At 44.4% G+C, this 22,230-nt stretch overlaps 3 protein-coding genes across 3 annotated transcripts; 1 reads left to right on the forward strand and 2 right to left on the reverse strand.

Moving 5' to 3' along the window:
- Positions 1-6,207: 6,207 nt before the first annotated feature.
- LOC117893330 (chromobox protein homolog 1-like) lies at positions 6,208-19,273 on the reverse strand. The gene is made up of 2 exons (XM_034799920.1): positions 19,144-19,273; positions 6,208-6,461 (listed from the first exon to the last, which is right to left on the reverse strand). The coding sequence occupies exons 1-2, from the start codon at positions 19,184-19,186 to the stop codon at positions 6,208-6,210; spliced, it is 297 nt and encodes a 98-aa protein (XP_034655811.1). The 5' UTR covers positions 19,187-19,273.
- LOC117894860 (39S ribosomal protein L21, mitochondrial) lies at positions 19,145-19,976 on the reverse strand. Its single transcript, XM_034802117.1, has 2 exons — positions 19,814-19,976; positions 19,145-19,739 (listed from the first exon to the last, which is right to left on the reverse strand). The coding sequence occupies exons 1-2, from the start codon at positions 19,881-19,883 to the stop codon at positions 19,192-19,194; spliced, it is 618 nt and encodes a 205-aa protein (XP_034658008.1). The 5' UTR covers positions 19,884-19,976; the 3' UTR covers positions 19,145-19,191.
- Positions 19,977-20,563: 587 nt separating this feature from the next.
- LOC117895753 (ruvB-like helicase 2) lies at positions 20,564-22,211 on the forward strand. The gene has a single exon (XM_034803625.1). It carries the CDS (start codon positions 20,662-20,664, stop codon positions 22,111-22,113), a length of 1,452 nt encoding a protein of 483 aa, XP_034659516.1. The 5' UTR covers positions 20,564-20,661; the 3' UTR covers positions 22,114-22,211.
- Positions 22,212-22,230: the final 19 nt, after the last annotated feature.

The raw sequence follows: 22,230 nt of genomic DNA on the forward strand, positions 1-22,230 counted from the left end.
TCTGACATTTCTGGCGACTTTTCCAAGCGGCCGCCACCAGCGACGCGTTTTGTTTTGCAAAACCAAACAGAGAGAGCAAAAAGAGAGAAAGAGAACAGCTGTGCGCAAGCTCGCGAAACGTTTTGGCAAGTGGAACATTAACCGAACTACGTAAGAAAATAACTGAACGTAACGTAACGGCGAAACGAACGTTAAATTTGAATTTTTTTATTGAATGCAATGAAAAGTTTGCGAGTTAAATACGATTTAAGGGGATATGTTATGGAAAAATAATTAAACGTTTTTCTTGGTGATAATTTAATAGATATTTTAATTTTTGAAGCCCGAATCTGAAACCTTTCGTGGAATATGAAACACTCAATGCGCAGGTCTCTCTCGCTTTCTCTCCTTCGGTTAGACTCTCTTTTCCATCTCTCGCAAGTACACAAAAACAAAAGTCATGAAAAAGGGGGTTTGTTTTTCAACAAAGGGGGGTTGTGTCCACCCACCGGGGTGGCCCAACCAGTGTATATTGCTAATGGCAGAGACCAGACCATGAACCAAGAACCAACTGCCGGCCGGCCGGCCTAAAACAGTACAGAATGTGGTCGAGAGTCGTCGTCCCAGCCAAGTGGCTACCTGAAGGGTCGAATTATGCCCCGTTCTCGGTTGCTGTTGCTGTAGCTGTTGACAAATGTTGAGCTGCATTTGGGGTTTTCGGGAATGGTGGAGGGGGAGGTGGGGGATAGGACATGCATTGGACATGAGGTTTAGGGTAATGGACTGGGAAGATAAAGGAACACTGAAGGCAGGGAGGAAATGTGCGGTTGCGAAAAGGAAAGGAAAGACTTCAGACATGGGCTGATGAGGCGATGATGGATGGGCGAATTGGTAAGCGGCAGATTCATTGATAGATACACAGATAAATTGATAGATAAATGTAGGGTTAGGTGGATGAACATACATTTACATATGTATGCAAATAGATATTGGATATGTGGATGGGACCAGATAATTGAAAAAATGTAAAGGGTTTTCCATAACTTAGTAATCTTTCAATGTCTTCAAGGCTTCAGAAGGCTTCCCACTGATCAGATAACGTCAAAAAATAGTCGCACTGCTACCCTGGTTTTATGTGCGTTTATTTTCTAAAACAGGGAAAGCAATCTACTATCAGGTTGATTTTAACTACATCAAAATGATAATGATAAAAGAACACCTAGCCATGTACACATCTCAGCAACCAAGTTCAAGTCGGCTCCTTTTATGTTATAACCTCAAAGAGGGAGAGACCTAATCCGCAGCAATTACTCATTGACTCCTTCCCCCACAAAATGATTCATCATATGAGTATGTATCCCTAGCACACGATTATATACTCGATGCCCCACACCCACACACCATCCATCAATCGGCACTGGCATAATATTTTCCCCAACAATTAATTTCATTGATACACAAATTTCGTGGTTCGTGGTTCACTTTTGGTGGACTGGAGATGGGGCGGCAGGCACACCACCTGCAGCGCTGGGAAATGTGTTTTCATTGCAATTAGAAATTCTAGTTATTGCTATTTCGGAAAGGTATCCCCCACCCAACACCGCCGCATGAGCTTAAGGAATGTTTTGTGTTGTTCCAAACCATATTTTATGGCCCCGAAACGAGCGATTGTTTACCTGCGAAAACAATTTCTTAAAAAGCCAAATGGAGGGGGTGGCCGCCCCACTGTACAGTGTACAGTGTACACTGTACCTCTCTCGCTGTCCGATTCCCAACGGGGGCAGACACTCAATTTGCCATTTTTATGAGGCGCTTGAACAGCCCGCAAGATATTTCATTTGCTGGATAAACAAGAGAGACATCATTGCGAGAGGGAGGTACGGTTACGGGGGGCGTTACGAATCAGTTGAAGTGTCGGGGAATTGAGTTAAGAATCATCATCATCCAGGGGCTGCTGGGCTGGCTGGGAAGTGCACTCTCCATCATGTCTTCCCATCAGATCAGACCCTCAGCGATGTTTACCCACCGATGGAAGAACACACTCATTTGTTTGTAGTTTTTTCCCCCATTTGTTAATCGTAATGATTTGTGCAAATGTCGTTAAATGCCTTTTGACATTTGTCAGATGTGAAGTGACCTCAATGAGAGCGAGAATCACCCCACCCACAGCCCATTCTTAATATGTGGAAGGGAAATTCCGCCATGGAAAGGAAACGCCTGATTGAAAGTGATGATGAGGCCAACACTCATTCATTCTCACTTCCTTTCTCCCCATCATCCTTCCGCTCAATCTCTTGCCAGCTGCCAAGTGAGCCATCAGTTGGTTCTTTTTTTGTTGTGTTTGTGATGTGTTATTTAATTAAAATTATAAAATTATAAACAATAACTGCATGTGTCTGTCGACAGCGTCTGTCTGTTAACTGTTAACTGTCTGCTGAATGGTGGAGTGTTTGCTTTGAGGCTTTCAATGTCGCTCACTGCCATTAACTCTGCTGCTTGTGTGTTTTTCTCTCTCTCTCTCTCTCTCTCACAATTGAAAGCAACTTTTATGCAATGAAAATTAATTTGGAAATGGGTGACAAATGTGGTTTGTGGAAAGATTTATAGAAATATTTTGTTGGAAATCAGACAAAATCAAGAGGGTAAAATTGATTGACGATCTCTAAGAGCTAACTAAATTCAATATTTATACAAAATAATCGAAACGAAATTTAAAAAAGTTCTCATAAATTAATATACTTTTAAAACGGTATAGAATTATGGTTATTATACAAAAAACATACATATATAGAAGACATACTTTTTCTACCCAATAATTTACAGGCGGCCGCCTAACCACAGCACTATTTATGTTTCCTCCCTGTTTCTATCTATCCATTCTACAGTGCATGCCAAAAGTCGTTTAACCAATTTTCAGCACTTGCTTTACCATCAGCCTTTTTTTCGCACTCTTTTTTTGTTGTTGTTTTCCAGCATTTTCCACTGATTAATTAATAACAATAAAAATGGTTGGAGCAGCAAAAAAAAAAAAGTTAATGATTAAATACAAGCGACACAAAAACAACAAAAACTGCAACAATTACAACAAATTTTGCAGCAACAAAAGATTTGGTTTGTTGTTGCTTTTGATTTATAGTGGGAAATGCAGGAGAGCGTAGCATACTTTTGGGCGGTGCTCGGATATGGGATGTGGATGTGGATGATGTTGCAGCTGCAGGAAAGCGATAAATCAGCAAATGGCAAAAGTGGGCGACAATGGCAGTCACCATGGTGCTGCTGCGAACTTTTTTTTACCGATGATTTTATTGGATGTTGGAAAAAATGCAATGAAGCGACCAGCAGCAGCAGCAGCAGCAACAGAAAACAGCGACAAAACGGCGAAGCGAAGCGGCAAACAAAGCTGACAGCAGGCGCACCGAACAAAAATTTGCATCTCACACAAACATGGACATCAGGAGCAGCAGCAGCAGCAGCAGCAGGAAACATACGGCGTATACAGATACACACACCCACAGCCAGCCAGCCACAGAAAACACCCACTGTAAGAGGGACACACACACAAAATGTTAATGCAAATAAATTGCCTGCTGACTTTATTTAAATTTCCCATAAGACACACATGAACGAAGCGGAGGAAGGACGTTAGAGAAACAGATGGAAAGAGTAGAAAGGGACATGCAAAAAGTGTGTGAAAGAGACCTACAACATGCACACATAGAGAGGATGGCAGGAAGCCTACGAGAGTGTTGAAAGGAGCCTCCTTCTAAGCAGAAGAGCCCAGGACCCAAAGTGTTGGAGAGTACCTTTCTCCTCCACCCATCCATCCTCACCCACGGGCCATGTGTTGCCTGTGGCAGCTTTTTGTAATTTTAATTTTGATTTTAATTTGTGTTAAAATATTTACATAATCACTGACTGACAACACACACTCCTGCCAGCACTCCAGAAGGACTACAACTTCGGGACCGCAGAACATCTGCTCTGCTCTGGGCGCAGGCAGCAGCAGATTTGTGTATCAAACTTTAATGAAAATTTATAAGGTCTGCATAAATGATTAAATAAGCATGCGGTGGGGTGCATGTGCGCCCACTGTCTGTTACTTTGCTTAACTTCTCCCTTAATTGGCAGAGTTTTGGTGGGTTTTAAGAAGCAATAAAAGATTTCATTGCCGAAGCGCTAGGTGTGCGGTGCAGCAGTAAGCGAAGGTAGGAAACTAGCGAAAAAGTCTATCAACATTTCTCTAAACAGCTACTAACATTCACTTTGGATGCAAGACTGCGAAATACGTAAGAAAAAACCAGCTCTTTAAACCAGAAAAAAGGGGAGAAAAACATAAATATACTCCTTATTACTTATGTATAGCCTCTTGCAGATAGAGTGCGCGGTATTTGTTACCGTTCATCATTTACTGTTTGAGGTTTAAGTGTTTACAAGGAAATAAGATTACGGATTTTGATGATTCGGAGCGAAGACACAAACGAAACCGGACTAGAAGAATTTCTTAGCACTTGCAAGAAAAAATAGATGCACCTTTTTAATTATAAACGCATATTTGCGAACTTCGTGTGCCAAAGAACATGAGCAAGAGAGATATCATGACATTAGATTTGGAAAGCATCACCTTATAATCCCGCATTACGGGATTAATCGAAAAACAAGTGAGACCCGCCACAGCGCAAATTTAAGCAAGAGTGCTAAATGGATAACAGAATACGCTTATCTACAAGATTTATATATGAAATACTCTTTTTTAACTAAATTTGCTCATGTGTTTGCCCATTTTACACAGCCATCTACCGTTTTTATGCAATTTTGCCTGCTGGTGCGGGGACGCCGCAATTGATCATGATCTTTTATAGAACCTAAATCATCATTATGAGACTCTAGAGACTAATTGCTCGCTAATAGGATATTTACCTCCCTCTTCTCCAGCAAAAAAAGGAGACGCAAAGAGTAACCCAATGAATATTTGTATTGCTTTCTGCTCCTCTGCCTCTCTTACTTCAAATAACTCCAATTACTGGGTAACTTTTTAGCCCCTACTAGTTCGGTTCTCTAACTTGTTAAAAATGCAATCCTGCTAACCTCCGGCTGCCCTTCAATTTGAACTCTCGCCTGGTTAGGTCGAAATATCCTAATTAGTCTCCAAAATCTGCAGGATCCACACGAAAGTTGAAGGCCCTCCAACTGTTGGCGTCTGTTTTAATTGCTCTTTCAAAGGATATCTAACAAAATGTATGCGTAGATACATATATTTCTAATTAGAAGTGAAACTGAGGCCTGGTCTTAGTCCGCTTCTATGTTTTTTGTTTGCAATTATCTGAGCCAAAGGCAAACTTGAAGTGGAGGAGTGGTTGAGGAGCACGACTATCTCCGCTGGTCCGGGAGATGCAATCGCTTTCACTTTGGCAAAAGATCAAAGGCAAACGACAAACATATGCCAAACAATGGCGAGGCGGCCTCATAGATACTTCCTCAAACTCCCACCCAAAGCAGCAACGCTTAAAATGCAACTCCTCGCAGCGAGTCGCGGCAAAACAACAATAACGAATGGCAGCACGCTGGCAGGAGGCAGGAGGCAGGCAGGCATAGGAACAGAGCTCCCAAAGCGACTCAAACCCCATTGCAACTTCAGGTGAAAGCTAAACGCAAAAAAATGTGGCAAGGAGGAGGTGGAGGCAGCTCCGAGAGGGGTAGCAAATAAGTGAATGAAAAAATATTTATGAATGGAATGTAACTACCGCTGGCAGATAAAAGCCCAGGCCCAGGCAGAGGCACAGGCACAGGACGAGGCACACAGGACGAAGGCTACAGGCCATAAATACAGGTAGTCGCATACTGAATAGCTTCGTAAACGATGCCAAGTGAGGTTGCAAGTGGATATGGTAGCATGGGTTGGCAGTTGGTAGTTGGGGGCTTGTGCCTGGGATCCATTCCTAAGTGAATTGCCATACACAATCCACACACCACACGATACACACAATGGAGGCTCTGCCCTGCCGCTCTATTGCAATTCTGCATTGTGTATAGTTTTGCCAGGTCCTGGTTGTGGTCCTGCTACTGGATCCACTCGTATCCTAAGCCTTATGATTTATGGCAGTTGGGAGTAAGGTTTGCTCGTCGATGATAACCGCAGTCATTAATTGTTACCCTGAAGAAATGTGCGTGATGAACAAAATTTTAATAGTACAAAAAAGAGGGAAAGGTCTTACTTATAATAAGTCAATTCTAATTATTCTCTCGGTATTTCTCATGTTTCTCTTTCTTGGGTTTCAGATACATGTTCATTGCCCTCATCCTGCGCTCCAGGCTAGCATCACATTCAGCCAGCAGTTCGAGGCAATGCTGTAAGTTCTCTACAGGCTCCCAAGTGTTGTCCTCATCGTCATAGCCCTCCCATTTCAAGTAGTACTCCCTCTTGCCATTGACCGTTCGTCTATCTATTATGCGTTCAACAATGTATTCCTCACGGGTGTCCATTGCTGCAAGAAAAAGAAAGTGTAAAAATTTATTTAAAATTTGAATAAAATTTAGATCTATCCCCACGAAAACATATCCCACCAAATGCATGTTAATTTGTTGTGGCAATGTGCAGAATGCATGCAAGTAAGTGAAGAAGATGCAGCTGCAACAGTGGAGGCTCGACTTGGGTTGCTGGAATGTGCCACGGACCAAACGAGCGCCACAATCTGCGGCAGAAATGCATTTTTCAAAAGACAAAAAAAAGAGAGTTGGAGCAAGGAGCTGTTGTAATGGAGAGCTGGAAGCAGGAGTCATGCAGGAGCAGAAGCACGAGCCAAAGGCTTGCCAGAGAGATGCAATCTCAAGTGGTTATCTCTCTCTGTGTGTAGGTCCTTTTGGACCTGTGGGGGACGACATGGGGACCCAAAGTCAACATCAAAGTTCACGCCGACAAAGCGTTGAGTGTAAATGTTTAATGAGCGGAGCGAGGCGGACGTGGAGCGGGGGAATGTAGTTTGTTAAGCGAAAAGCAGTAAAGGAGTAAAGCGGCAGCAGCAGAGGCAGCGCATTCGAGGCAGGAGCAGGACACACAGCGACTCCACTCCTTCAAGTCCGGGCGCAAGCCAATTAAAACAAAAGCCAAAAAACAAATGCACTTCAAGGGAGGCGCAGGAGGCGCAGCCGCTTGGAGCCCCGTTTGACAGTGTCAAAGGCGCGCACCCCGCACGTACCCCCCACCCAGAGAGGCGAGAGCGAGAGCCTACCACGTGAAGTGTTTGGCAACATTGTTGGACCTTCCAGGACCCCGAGTGCGAGAGCACGCACTCCAAGCAACAGTTCTTCTTTGAAGTCAAAAGGATTTTTGCCCATGCTGCAAGCAGCAGCAGTAGCCGTACTGGGCGCCCCAGTAAATTAGCTACACTTCACTCCAACCGAAGCCCCCATCAAGCAGCTGGAGGGGCCATCAGGAGGGGTAGAGGTATGTGGCAATATTGCATCGCAAATGGTAGTGGGGCAGGCGGCACGACAGCTGCTCGGAAGATAGGAAAAGTTAATCAGGAAGGTGAAGAATTAATTTGAAGAATTAATAGCTCTTTGGAGTTCCTAATCTTATGAGCAAAGGGTGTGCTAAGTCTCTTCTTTGACGATCTAGAAGAGCACTTCCTCGACTATCCGCTGATCAATCTTCATGCTACTTACACTTATCGAAGATAGCTTAAAAGAAGAAAATTTTAATGGGTAAATAAAGTTACTTCTTTGGACTTAAGTTTCTCCCTTTCAACTACATAAAGTTCTTCCATTTGCCAACGATTTTTTAACAAGAAAATACTTCTTCAGGCTAAAAACAATCCCTGCCCATTAAGCACTCTCCATGCTAAGCCCAGCAAAACTCGTGCACTATAATGCCACCAACGTGACCCTTAAATTGCTCACAATTTTGCTGGCTTTTAATTATGCTCAGCTGACAACAGCAGCCAGCAACAACAACCATGACAATGTAGTGGCTGCTGGCAGTAGGAAGGAGGCGAAGCAGGACAAAGCGTGGGATTAGGCTGGCAGGAGCAGGAGCGGGAGCGGGAACTGAAGCTTTAGGCCCCACTGGCGCCAGGCGATATGTGTGACAGCCATTTAATTTGATTTATGGCAAGTGAATAGCCTTGATTAGGACGCGCTCAGCTGACAATGGGAGAGCGAGAGACAGAGAGAGGGACTGGGAAAAGCCCGCGGGTCAGGACAGGATGTGTGTGTCTGTTTGGCTGTGTGTGCGCGTGTGTGTGTGTGTGCGGATGAATTTAACTCAATTTCACATAAATCAAAAATGTAGCCAACCCAAAAAGCAGTCCCTACCATAACACATCCTGCCTGCCCCACAACCATTCACCTCTCCCTGTGCACCTTGGCGCTAATCGCATTTCAATTGTTGAAACGAATTGTGAATTGAATGAATGAAGTGTTGAAGTTCCAGCACACACACACACACATACACACAGCATAGATATAGATTTCCCTGATGAGCGTACAAGTTCATAAAAGTAAATCCAAAGGCAGGGGCGGAGAGGTTGGGTGGGAGAGAAGCGGCAACAATAAGCGAATTTAGGTGTCAAACAGCAGGTGGCAATGGCAGCAGCCCAACGGAAGTGCCTGACAGTCGTTCGATTGCGGGTTTTTGGGCTTCGGTCCGTCCATGGGGACTGCTCCAGAGACAGATGATATCTTAAACATACCACACGCACACTCACAGACAATCACACATGAATACACACAGCAGCAAGGCAACAGCAAGGCAGCCCCAAAATGTTATCACAAAAAAAGGAAGAGAACAAAAACTGTTGTACAATTTTTGACATGGGTTTTCCCCGCACAAACAAAAGGGACACCACCGCACCCAGACACAGATGAGGGGGATTTTTGGGTTGGGGGTGTTGTAGAGATATATAGAAACCGAATCTAACCTTCTTTCGATATCATTTTGGCCACTGCCGGTGCCTGGTGGCTGACTAACCGCAAGAACATCAACTGATGGCAGATAAATTAAATTTTGCGGTTCTAAATGGGCAATCAATGAGGCGTTCCACAGCCGACACGAAGGGTGGGTGGGACACTATCGTAGGTCGCACAAACTCTATGGGAAAACTATGTGGAAATAAAATTTAAAAATTGAACAAAAACAAGAGCCAATAAGTTTGACCTCCGCCATGGAACACGCCCCTCGCAGACGCTAAAAAAGGGAAGAAAGAAAATGAAAGGCAGCGCAGGGCAGGGCCAGGGCAGGGCAAAGGCAAGGAATCAAAAAAGTTGTTAGTGAAACTTTTGCCAAACGACTGCCAATATTGACTCACCGTGGAGGAGTTTCCTCGCAGGAGTTTCCTTTCTTCACACAGACACACACTTTTGGGCTGATTCCAGTGAGTGTTGTGAGTGGAGGTGTGAGTGTGAGTGCGTGTACAGTTGACACCTTGAAGCTGTGAAGCACCAAAGATGTTGTTGTCTGCCGCCTGCCGTCTGGCTCTGCTGTGTTTATTGGTATTTATTCGGCTACCGGAATGCCTAATCAAACAGTCGACAGTCGGGCGCACTTGAAGGGGCTGCTTGAGCATACAAAATACAACTAATATTGGAAACGAAGCAAGGTCTGCGCTTAAACAGGGGGACAGAGGTGTAAGTAAAGGGTAATCCTTGCGTAAGGCGATTCAACTGGTTTCAAGGTGAGTTTCAAGCGCAAAAGGAAGAACACAGAGCAGCAGATGGAGGAAAAATATCTTTAACTACGGTTCATCCTTAAACAGTATCGAGATAATATTGAAACTTCCTAGATCTCTTAGCTCTGCAGCAGTCGATGGAAATGGAGGCAACATCGAGGGAAGAAAAACGAGAAGGGACGTGTGAGACGCTTCTTACGCGTCACAACTTTTATACCCGGCACTCAGTACTACATCTGCACTTTAGCGGTTATTTGACAAATTTTACATTTTTTCTTCATCTGTCATCTATGTACATCAACAACACTGCTCACGCCAACACGCTCCTTTAGCTCGCCACCCTCCCCTATAGACTCTTTACTATAGTATAGACACACACTGCAGAGTCGCGGCAGAGGCAGAGTCAGAGAAGTGTCAGGGGCAGAGGCCATAAACAGCGCAAAGCAGAGTGTGAATGCTGCGGGACGGGGTGGGTTTGGCCACTGCAAATTAATTTCTTCATTGTGGCTATAATAATGATCCAATCGTATCCCAATTTGGTGATCTGATAGATATGGTCATTCTCTACGGAACGGCGTTTTTGGGAGGTTTTCGCCCTTTTGCGGAGGCGGAAGGGGGCGTGGCTCATTTTTGAAATACACTTGTAACAGTGTGAGCATACAGAAGTATGGATGCAAAATTTGGTGGCTCTAGCTCTTATAGTCTCTGAGTACTAGGCGCTCATCAGGACGGACAGACGGACAGACAGACAGACAGACATAGACTCGGCTATTGATGCTGATCAAGAATATATATACTTTATGGGGTCGGAAACGTTTCCTTCTGTGCGTTACATACAACCGTTATTCGCACAAATACAATATACCCTATTTACTCTTCGAGTACCGGGTATAAATATAAATATTTAAGTAAAATTCAGTTATTTAAGATTAGAAGTGCTATTGATTCTATGATTTCCTCTTTGGCTTCTTTATCTTAGGCACAGAACAGAACCTCAAACTAGAAATATAACAGAAAAAATCCTTTGAAAAACACTTTAACAATAAAGCAAAACATACAAATAAAATAATGCAATAGTTATACAAAATTAACGCATGAATTTGTGCCAAAAATAAACTTTAAACCAAATTTTGCTGAGATTCCGTTTGTAAATGGAACAACTGATCGACGAATTCTAAAAGTAACTAAAAACCATGGCAAAAATCTCCTTTTCTACTATTATCCTAACCATAGCAACACATGACCATCTCCATTATCTTTCAGCATTTCCCTATCCCCCGTGTAGACCCACACGAGTGGGTCAATGGCTTAACAGATCAACGCCAAATGCAACACGAGTGCAGAAAAAGGGGTCTAGGGCAACTTTTATAACAGAAACAAGCAGCATCAATGGGGTTACGGGATGGGGTAAGGGCCATACAAATTCTATATCAATGGGTTATTTCGAGGCTCAATCGGAGGAGCCACACGCAGGAGCAGACAAAAACACACATACAATATTTATTAATTAACCATTATATCCGTTGGACTGGACTGGACTGCCTTCTGACTGATGACTGAGGATGATGTGATGCTGCTGGCTTCTGGGTGGGTCGTAGCTGTAGCCGACTGCTGCTGGCCATTGATGATAAATGGCTGTCTGAAGTGCAATTTGCATGCGAGCTCGAACAAAAAGGCGGGAAAAACAGCCTGGCAGCAGCAGTGGCAGGGGGGTTATAGAAAAGCAGCGGCCGGCCATTGATGCCATTGAGAGGCGGACACAAAACATCAGTGGACAAAAAGGGGACAGATCGGGCATGGGACATGGCAACCTGTCCGTTGATGAGCATCATTATGCCAAAGTGCGGAAAGGAAGCTCTGCCTGGGACATGACATGGCCTGTCCATCGGATCAGAGGGACCTGTCCGGCCCGGCCCGGCCCGGCCCTGAAGAGTTGACAATTATGACAGGCGCTGGGCAGACAGTCGACATGGCGGCGCTTCTCTTCTGTTGCTGCTGATGCTGCTGCCTGCTGATGATGTTTCTGTTGCTGGAATTAACGCCATTTTAATTGAATTTTAATATTTCACTCACGACTCCACAGACGGAAGTGGCTGTGCGGCTGGCTGCCACAAGGGCCACGTTGCAACCGCAAGTAAAATGCGAGGAGTGTAGGCAGAGCAGCGCAGGGCAATGGCTGCTGCTGGTGCTGCCCAATGAAATAGCCATTACGGAAATCTGTTGCCACTTTTGCTCGCCCACAATGGATAATCACGTATTAAATTTTGCCAATCCGCACAGACACAGACACACACACGACACTAACAAAAAAACCTTCGATTGCCAAGCAAAAAATGTGTTTAATGGAGAGCCAAGTAATTGCATTATCAAGTAAACATAAATAATTACCCAGATGTATTCAACTTTTCAATTTATTGCAGCTGCAAAAACTGTTGTGCTCGTTTTTGCGTTTGTTTGAGGTGCCCTAAGTCCCGTCACGAGATCATCTGGCGGGAAAAAAGGAGTTCAAGTGCAGAAATAGGTTAAAGAATTTCTAAATTTTGCACTTATATTTATTATTTATTAAAATGCTTGCTCAATTTCTAACCAATTTGAACACTTTTCTCTTAATTTTGGCCCTAGCCTTAAGATAAATTCCTAGAACCCATTCGTTTGTATTGGTGTGCAGCTTTTTATATTGCAATTACTTTACCTACCAATACTTTCGACAATCCCTGAGCAGACGAGCAGCCGAATATGTCAATTAAGAGTGGCACAGTTGCACTTTTCATTTAATATTATGAGCAATAAATATTCCGCAACCACTGCAAATAAATTGGGAACTTTTTCTCCCACCAATTTGCTCTTTGCAAAAGTGTAACAAATTTCTCAGAATTGCCTAATACCAATGTTCTGATCATGCACATACATACACACATAAGCTATCGATAGACAGTAACCGTAGAACCGGCAAAAGGCGCGCACTATTTGAGAATTTGACAACACCACGGAACAAATGCAGTTGGCAATGTTCGCATTCCGCTACTCTAATTACGGATATGGTACGTACACAAAAATACATCGATAAATGTATTGTTATTATTTGTTTGTAAAAATAGACTATAAATTCTGATTTACCTGCCGCTGAATATGAGGCCAATATATGACCAATAAATATTCCGCAGCCTCCACAAAGCAATTGGAAACTGCAAAAATGTAACACATTTTCTCAGAATTGACGACTGTGTTTGATCATAAATATGTTATCGATAGACAGTAACTGCATAAATAACAAAAAGACGCGCACTATTTGAGAATTTGACAGCACCATGGACCAAATGCAGTTGGCAATGTTCGCATATGAGACCATATTGCCTCTCACTCTCACAACATGCTTTTCCCCACAACGTTTTTATTCCTGATCTGCTCCCACGTTTGACAAGTGAAGTTAGTGTAATACAACCACAATCTAACAGCACTCTTTGCGGTGTTGTCGAATACTTTGAAAGTGCGCGTCTTTTTTGCTGGTGTTTGGCAAGCTAAAAATTTGCAACGCATTTAATTTTTTCTTTTGTTTCCGCGCATTTGATTTGTTTTTTGGTGTTAATTTTGTATTAAAAATACTAAAATGCCTCCAAAGCGTAAGAATCAACAGAAAGACTCAGAGGTAAGCCAAGTGGATCATCAGATAATAGCAGCACACAAACATATTTCTATGTTTCCCCTTGCAGGTCGCAGCTGGCCAAAACGTGCGCCAGTCCAATGTGAACGCCAGCCCATTGCGTTCACCAACTGTCGATCAGTTCATGCAGAAAATGGAGAACGGAGTCAACGCACTAACTCAAATAATTGAGGAATTTAAGAAATGCCAATTTGAGGCAGAAACCGAACCGCTGGCCAAGAAACCAAAGCTGGCCACGAAACGCAAAGCAACGAATGCGCAGACCAGGAAGCCAGCGAATGCCATGGAAATAAAACAATCGAATACCCAAGTAGAGAAAGCAACGAATACAGAGGAGAAGAAGCCAAGAAAGCCCCGTGTGAAGAAAGCAACGAATACTCAAGCAAAGAAGCCAACTACTGGCCCAGAAAAAAAGCCAAGGAAATCCCGAGTAGTAAAAGCAAAGATCAACGAGCTCAAGGAACCGACTAGCTTGCTCGATATGATAGAAGACAAAGACAAAGCCTTACAGGAAATAGCAAATTCAGCTGAAGTCACCAGCCAGTGCATTAGGAAGATGGAACAGGAGCAGCTGCAGCGCTTCTTACCTGTAGCTCCAGCGAAGGCAGACAAGCCGAGCGCAAAATCGAAGCCTCCAAAAAAGATCAAACAGGATCCAAGAACCCGCAAGGTTCACTTTAAGCTGCCAATTGACAGGAATAACAAGCAATCATAAAGCTGCCAAGTTAGGGTAAAATTAATTTTTTAATGCATTTTTATTGTTTTGTTTGAATTGTAACCCAAACGAAAGTTTTTTAGAAGTTAAAGAAGTTTTTTTTATTTTTTTTTTCTAATATCTTTGAGTAAAAGACCAAAAAAGTTGAGTCAAAAGTAAGCACAAGAGTTCCAATATTTAAGGATATCTATGTGGGATCGAATAATCCAGAAGCTTAACAATAAATGTACATATAGGCAGGAGCGCTTATACGAAACCTGATCAAATATTTTGTCACGACCAACAATTTTTAATTTTAATTTAATTTTTAAATGAAATTCCAACCTTAGAAGGTACAGAAATCTTTTTCAAACATTTTTTTTTAAATATCTTTGAGTAAAAGACCAAAAAAGTTGAGTCAAAAGTGAGCACAAGAGTTCCAATATTTAAGGATATCTATGTGGGATCGAATAATCCAGAAGCTTAACAATAAATGTACATATAGGCAGGAGCGCTTATACGAAACCTGATCAAATATTTTGTCACGACCAACAATTTTTAATTTTAATTTAATTTTTAAATGAAATTCCAACCTTAGAAGGTACAGAAATCTTTTTTTTTTTTTTTTTTTTAATATCTTTGAGTAAAAGACCAAAAAAGTTGAGTCAAAAGTGAGCACAAGAGTTCCAATATTTAAGGATATCTATGTGGGATCGAATAATCCAGAAGCTTAACAATAAATGTACATATAGGCAGGAGCGCTTATACGAAACCTGATCAAATATTTTGTCACGCCCAACAATTTCCGTATGGATGGCTGGCTCCACTAGTGGGACAGAGCAGGGCAGTGCCTGTGCCATGGCCAAATATTAAATGCCATTGTGACAAACGCCGACAACTGCCAGGGCATGGGGCGGGACTACTGAAACTTTCAACTATCGATGGTTGGATGGTGGATGGATGGGGCCTGGCTGCTGCTGCTTGATGATGACGTGACGTGTTTGGGAGACGGGAGAGAGACCCAGAGGACCCATAGAAGGACCCGCTGGCAATCAGAATCAGAGCAGAGCCAAACTGCAGTTGACAATTTCTTCGTGTAACATGCAAATTTCAACGAATTTCAATCACAATTTCTCGCCGCTCTCCCTCTCTGTCGCTCACTGTCCCTCTCCGGGACTCTTTCGCTGCTCACACAGTCACACAGTGCGTATGAGCAATGAAAAAGTAATTAAATTTAACAGAACTCGACGAGCGAGGACCACTGCGAAATCCTGCCCAGAGCCCCGGCTAGTTAGACACACACAAAGTGCAAAAAAAAGGAAAAGAAAATAAGTTAAAAGGAAAAACGTTTGTTGGGGGGAGGGAAACTGTCATTATTAACGCATTGAAAGCCGTGGCCTGACAGCTGGTGTTCGGATCCCCCTCCGGGATAAAAAGAGAGAGAGAGAAAGAGCAGCAAAGTAGGATGTTGGGGTGTGGGAGTGGTAGGTGCCATGTTGACACTTTGCCGAGTACCAAATGACATTTATTGAAATTTCATCATTAAAAGCAGGCACCAGGGACAGACAGGAGTCGAGCGGATGGGGGAGGCCAAACTGTTTGTCAACTTTGGCTGCTCATCGAAACTTATTTAAATTCGAATTGTGACACGTGCAGCACCACCCCCAAGCTAGATTGTCATATCAGCCATCAGCCAGAGATGCTTATCGGGTGGAGGCGCAACCCTTCAATACCTTCTTCAATGGGGAAAATCACTTCTTTTTTTTGGGCATCGCCACACAACAATTCAGTGAACAGAAAAATATCCCCAAGGAGCACAGATCCAAGCAAGCATTTGTTCAACCATTTTTGCATAATTTCCATGGAAAAAGTTGCTCAAGTTATGCGTAAGGTGACAGAAAACATCATCATCATCCCCATCAGACACGACACCACACACCATCCGCCCCCACACCCATTGCCGGAATGATATGTGAGTTTATAATTTGAATGTAATATGCTTTAGGGGCAAATTGGATGGGATGGGATGGGTTTGGGGTTGGATGGAAACTTTTTGGCTTCAATCGATATATAATGCAAAAATAATATATTTCCATGTGGGGGAGTCGCTGGCAAAGTTCCAGAAAGGCATGCCAATGAAATGAAGTGTAATCAAGAAGAACAGCGATTTATGGGAGGGATTTAACTTATAAATTTACAATAGCACATCGGAAGATTATACTAAATTAGTAGTTGTCCAAAATTGCAAAGTATGACACGTAAGAGCTTTTGGCAGTCAAAATAGCCACAAATGTTGGACATAAAACAATACAAAACAATTTCTTGGAGGGCCTTAACCCGTTCATTTATAATAGCATATGGTAAAATGTGTAGTTTTCCAACACTGCATGGAGGCATTAGCGAGCACTGAGAAAAAAACCAAACAAAAGCAAATCGAAAGATTACCAAAACACCATAGACACACCTTAGCACGTAAGTTTAGTGGTAATTTTAATGCACTGGCAAGTGGTGTACATGATTATCTATCCCCCAGGACAAAATGTTCGAACAGGAGGACACCTCCTCCGACGAATCAGAAAATATGCAGATGAATGGTCAACAAAACGTGGCTGAGCCCGTGCAAAGTGTGGTAATGCTCAAGAGTTTTCTCACCTCCAATGCGACCATAACACTCAGCGAGTTTCACAAGAAGGGCATACGCGATGGCTACAAGTACGTGCCCAAAGCTGCGGATGTCGAGCCGCCGTATTATGTGGAGCATTATATACCTGAAATGCACATGAATCTGGTCGTCGTAAGTGACATACAACTCTTTTCCCAACATTGCGATCAATTAGAGCCAGAGATGGAAACGGAGTCCTACAGTTGTGACGTTAAGATGAGCAGCGCTGAGGAACCTTTGATGGGATTCGAGGATCCTTTGGATGTGTAGTATGACGTGGACTAATGCCAAGTAGAGGCAATAAAATGTACCCATAAAAATGTAGAAAAACGTCAATAAAATTGGAATTACAATCAATTTCCCCCTGACTTTGCACCACCCCGAGAAAACCCTCCCAAATGACAGCCCGCAAAGCCACCCCCATTAACATTCCCTTGGAATCTCTTTCACCCACTTCTACTCCTCCTCCTGCTTCTGCTGCTGTTTTTGCCACTTCTTGTGGGGATTTGACCAGCCTGAGGGCGTGCAAAGGCTCGTCTCGGTCTCTGTCTCGACTGGGGAGCCTGCCTGCCTGCCCTGCCATCTAATCAAAAATGCAATGTTTGGCTTGGTTAAGCGGAAATCGGTAGATTGCGTTCGTACGCACAGTTTTCGTTTGTTGATATTAACACATTCCCCCCAACCCTGTGCCACCCATCAACACCCTTCAAGCCGGCGGTGTGGCGCGGGAGGGAGGTCGGAGGTGGGTTAATGAAACGTCACAGATGATGACGACGTTGGCATAAGATTTCAATGATATGTCAAAACTGAGTGATGCTGGGATGATGGATGGGATGGTCATAATACAGTATCCTTCCTCGGCCAGTCCTCTCCTTTGGCTTTGCCCCTTTTTGCGGGCCTTGTTTTGCCACCCACCCAGCCACCCATACATCACACGCTTCTACGCATAAATTTACGGACAATTTTTGGGCCAACTTGAGCCGCATTTACATGGGATTTTGCTGCGAAAGAGCAGGGTGGCTGGCCTGTCCTTGCTTAGGGGGCGGGAATAAAGGAAGGAATGAAGGGCAGAACGCTGGAAGACAAACAAAACTCAGCATCCGCTTGGTGGCAATTTCCGTTTTGTCACTTAACGCACATCAAATGCAATTTTCTCTGGGCAAATAACATAATCAGAAGAGGGACAGCAGCAGCAGCAGTCGGGGAAGGGGTGGAAAAGCCTCACATTTTGGCACCTGAAACCGTTTCAAAATTTGCTTCTATGAATTTTTATTTGTTGTTGTTGCCGTAACCATATTGAAATTTGATTTGTCGCCGGGCAAAGTGCATCCTGTGTGATGGATATTTGAGCAAAACTTGCCCGAAGTGTCGACAATTGAATTTGTGCCTGCTTCTGCAATTTGCAAAATTTGATGTGGCACCATTAGACGACGCACCCACCAGCGTGCCACATCGGCACCTTCCAGCCTGCCTGCCGCCTGCTGCTAGGTGTCTGGCTGCTCACATTCGTTGCGCCATAATTTTTAATGGCATTTTTATATGGAGCGAAAGTGATTTTATTTAGAAGCTGCCAACAGGCAGGGCACTGATATGAGCAGACGGGAAGATGTCACTTTTAATTCATGGTTGATGGAGTGCCCGAGGTGGAGAACTACAAGAAAATTATGAAATTCAATCCGCAACAAGCTAAAAAAGAGTTTTGAAATATTTACAAAAATTACAGCTACCAAGGCTGAGGCTCTCTAGTTAGTTCCAATCAAATCTCTCTCCCTGCAGCTCATGTGTTTTGATATTTCTAGTCGGGCGAAACCGGAAAGGCCACACGTAATGGGGCCAGGGGAAAAGCAAAAGCTCAAAATCAAAAGTAAACGCCTTTGGTTAGTGAAAAGTGAAACAGAAATGCAAACAAATGCGACAGACGACGGCGACGACGACTCGGCAGCAACTTATATCTGCTGATAAAGAAGGTAGCTGGGAGCGGGAGCAGGAGCAGGAGCAGGCAGGAGGCAGCCTTTAATGAAAGATGACAACAACAACATGCACGATAAAAGGTTGTCATTAAAATTGCAGTGGTTGCTGCCAGCCTGCCTGCTGCTTCATTAGAGCCCAGCGACGACTGCTCTTTGTTGAGGCGGGGCGTGTGGCATGTGGCATGTGTGGCGGGCTGCTCGCTGCACACAAAGTAGGTTGCCGTTTTGGGTAAATACAGCGTACGAGTGCTGTGAAAAGTCATTGAATCAAGATGAAAGTGGAATTTCAAATTGATAGAGAAAGGAGAAGGGCAACGTAGCAGCTTCAAAAGAATCAAAGGAACGTTTGAATTGTTGCCACATCATGGGAAAAACATTGACATGCACGCATTGCCAGACGCGCACAAAACGCAAGTACAAACAGGCAGCCAGATGCGCGGAAAAACATAGCTGGAAAAATACATTCTGTAATGTTACAAGCCGCCACCACCAAAAAAAAATGGTTCAACACTCACACTTAGCATAATAAATGGATATAATTTCCGTAATAAACTGCATTTAGACTAAAACAAACGCTTCGAGGGCTCCTGCTCCGCCTCGGCGTTGCCATCCACGGGGCGTGTCACCTCAATGGTGTTGATCCGTATCATGGTGTTGGGCGAACGCTGGAAGTTGATTCTCATGTACTGTTTCCTGCGCTTCTTCTTGAAGTGTGTCTTCGTGTGGGTGAGGGTCTTTTCGACAACGGTGGCCTTCACCGTCACCAGACCGGGCTCCAGGATGGGGCGTCCAATAAGTGTGAAATCGCGAGCCCCGGCCAGCAGCACCTTGTCCAGGCTGATCTCGTCGCCTGTCGTGGGCGGCCAGTAGCCCTCGACGAGGATGATGTCGCCGGCGGTAATCTTGAACTGTTTGCCGCACAAATGTACCACGGCAAAGAGACGACCCTGCTCCTGTTTGGCCACCTGCTGATTGACCCTCTCGCAGATGCTGAGGCATTCCTTCTGCTGATCCTTGGCGACAGCTGCGACTTCAATCGGAGCGACTGCGGCGGCAGCAGGTTTGTTTTGTTGCCACAAAGCCGGTGCAAGACTTAAGCAGCGCATGGCGCCTGGGAGCGGGAGAGACGCATTGTGCTTGGTTATGTCACATTGTTTGGAGTTGTTATTTATGTTTCTGACTTACCCGTCAGCGTGGATGTTCGTGTCGGGGCTTGGCGCAGCACTTGCCGCATAGTGTGCGCAAGGAACGACATGGTTTTACGTTGCTTTTAACTTAAAAATACATAAAATTTTGTAAGCTAGATCGGCGTAATCTTCATATAAGCGCGGAACAGCTGTTGCAGCAGTGTGACTGCGGAATTATCGATAAAATATACCTTCAGACCCTCAAAAATATACCATCTCATTTTAAAATATTTTAAAATAAATAAAAATATACATATATAAATCATATTCCTCGACGTTGATGTTCTATTTGATATTACTAGCTTCCAAAAACAGCTTAATTATTTTAATTTATTATTTTATCTGATTGAAGAATCAATTTGGCTTAATATAAATACTCCTTTTTACACACGGGCAGTACAAGCCCAGACGAATCAATCTATAACTGAAAAACGATTATATTAATATAGCGAACAAGAAGCTAATAGAAAAATATGTTTTTAAATATCTTAGTTCGTCCGTTCGTTCCTTTTGCTTTTGTGTGGCAGCGTGTTGTCAAATTGATGCAATGCTACTCATAACGTCGATAATGCAAGCCTTAAAATAGGCATTATTTTCCACATGTTAAACTGTTTAAATAGATTGGGGTTTGATGGGCTAAGGGCTTATATTTCCTTAGTATATTTACGGTATATGTGTAAAATGAGAAGGCATATTCCGGTATATTTCTGAGGGTCAAAATATATTTCTGCTTCAAATTTAGCAACTTAGCAACCTTATTTTGACTTTATAAACAATTTTAAAGCCGCCTGCACGTTTGGAAACGAGAAAAATAATTTCCCAGTAAGATAATTTTAAATTAAAATTATGGCCGAAACAGAGAAAATCGAAGTTCGCGACATAACGCGCATCGAGCGCATTGGCGCCCATTCTCACATTCGCGGTCTGGGCTTGGACGATGTCCTCGAGGCACGTGCTGTCTCGCAGGGCATGGTGGGTCAGAAGGACGCCCGCCGTGCCGCTGGCGTCGTGGTGCAGATGGTGCGCGAAGGAAAGATTGCCGGACGCTGTATTCTGCTCGCTGGCGAGCCGAGTACCGGCAAAACGGCCATTGCCGTGGGCATGGCCCAGGCCTTGGGCACAGAGACACCATTCACCAGCATGTCTGGCTCGGAGATCTACTCGCTGGAGATGAGCAAGACGGAGGCGCTGTCCCAGGCCCTGCGCAAGAGCATCGGTGTGCGCATCAAGGAGGAGACCGAAATCATCGAGGGCGAAGTGGTGGAGATCCAGATCGAACGCCCGGCCACCGGCACCGGGCAGAAGGTGGGCAAGGTGACCCTGAAGACCACCGAGATGGAGACCAACTACGACCTGGGCAACAAGATCATCGAGTGCTTCATGAAGGAGAAGATCCAGGCCGGCGATGTCATCACCATTGACAAGGCATCCGGCAAAGTCAACAAGCTGGGGCGCAGCTTCACACGTGCCCGCGACTACGATGCCACCGGCGCTCAGACACGCTTCGTGCAGTGCCCCGAGGGTGAGCTACAGAAGCGCAAGGAAGTGGTCCACACCGTGACTCTACACGAGATCGATGTGATCAACAGTCGCACCCATGGCTTCCTCGCTCTCTTCTCTGGCGACACTGGCGAGATCAAGCAGGAGGTGCGCGATCAGATCAACAACAAGGTGCTGGAGTGGCGCGAAGAGGGCAAGGCCGAGATCAATCCTGGCGTGCTGTTCATAGACGAGGTCCACATGCTGGACATTGAATGCTTCTCGTACTTGAATCGTGCTCTGGAGTCGGACATGGCTCCGGTGGTGGTGATGGCCACCAATCGCGGCATCACACGCATTCGCGGCACCAACTACCGCAGCCCCCACGGCATTCCCATCGATCTGCTCGATCGCATGATCATCATACGCACCGTTCCCTACTCTGAGAAGGAGGTCAAGGAGATTCTGAAGATACGCTGCGAGGAGGAGGATTGCATCATGCACCCAGATGCGTTGACCATCCTCACACGCATCGCCACGGACACCAGTCTGCGCTATGCCATCCAATTGATAACCACCGCCAATTTGGTGTGTCGCCGTCGCAAGGCCACCGAAGTCAACACCGAGGACGTCAAGAAGGTCTACTCGCTGTTCCTCGACGAGAATCGTTCCAGCAAGATCCTGAAGGAGTACCAGGACGACTACATGTTCAGCGAGATAACCGAAAAGGAGGAGGACTTTGCCACAGGCGGCGGGGGCTCGAAACGTCGCTCGGAGGCTGGTGGCGGCGGAGGCGATGCTCAGGCCATGGAGCATTAGTTTTTAGTCCTTCCTTCTCAGCATAATCACACCCCCAGTACACTCTAATTTCTATTTGCTGTTCAATAAATAAGTCTTTTACTTGTATCTAAAAATAATGTTACTTTGCATTTTTAT

Source organism: Drosophila subobscura, chromosome J (assembly GCF_008121235.1).
Source record: "Drosophila subobscura isolate 14011-0131.10 chromosome J, UCBerk_Dsub_1.0, whole genome shotgun sequence".
In the NCBI taxonomy this organism is placed as follows: Eukaryota; Metazoa; Arthropoda; class Insecta; order Diptera; family Drosophilidae; genus Drosophila; species Drosophila subobscura.

What these genes read in the sequence shown, in the direction of transcription:
- LOC117893330 (XM_034799920.1), bottom strand. Translation starts at nt 19,186, where the DNA reads ATGCAGTTTATTACGGAAATTATATCCATTTATTATGCTAAGT. An exon ending in ATCCATTTATTATGCTAAGT is followed by an intron (nt 6,462 to 19,143) that starts GTGAGTGTTGAA and finishes TTTTTCTTGCAG; the next exon opens with CAATGGACACCCGTGAGGAA.
- LOC117894860 (XM_034802117.1), bottom strand. Translation starts at nt 19,883, where the DNA reads ATGTCGTTCCTTGCGCACACTATGCGGCAAGTGCTGCGCCAAGCCCCG. An exon ending in ACGAACATCCACGCTGACGG is followed by an intron (nt 19,740 to 19,813) that starts GTAAGTCAGAAA and finishes TCCCGCTCCCAG; the next exon opens with GCGCCATGCGCTGCTTAAGT.
- LOC117895753 (XM_034803625.1), top strand. Translation starts at nt 20,662, where the DNA reads ATGGCCGAAACAGAGAAAATCGAAGTTCGCGACATAACGCGCATCGAG.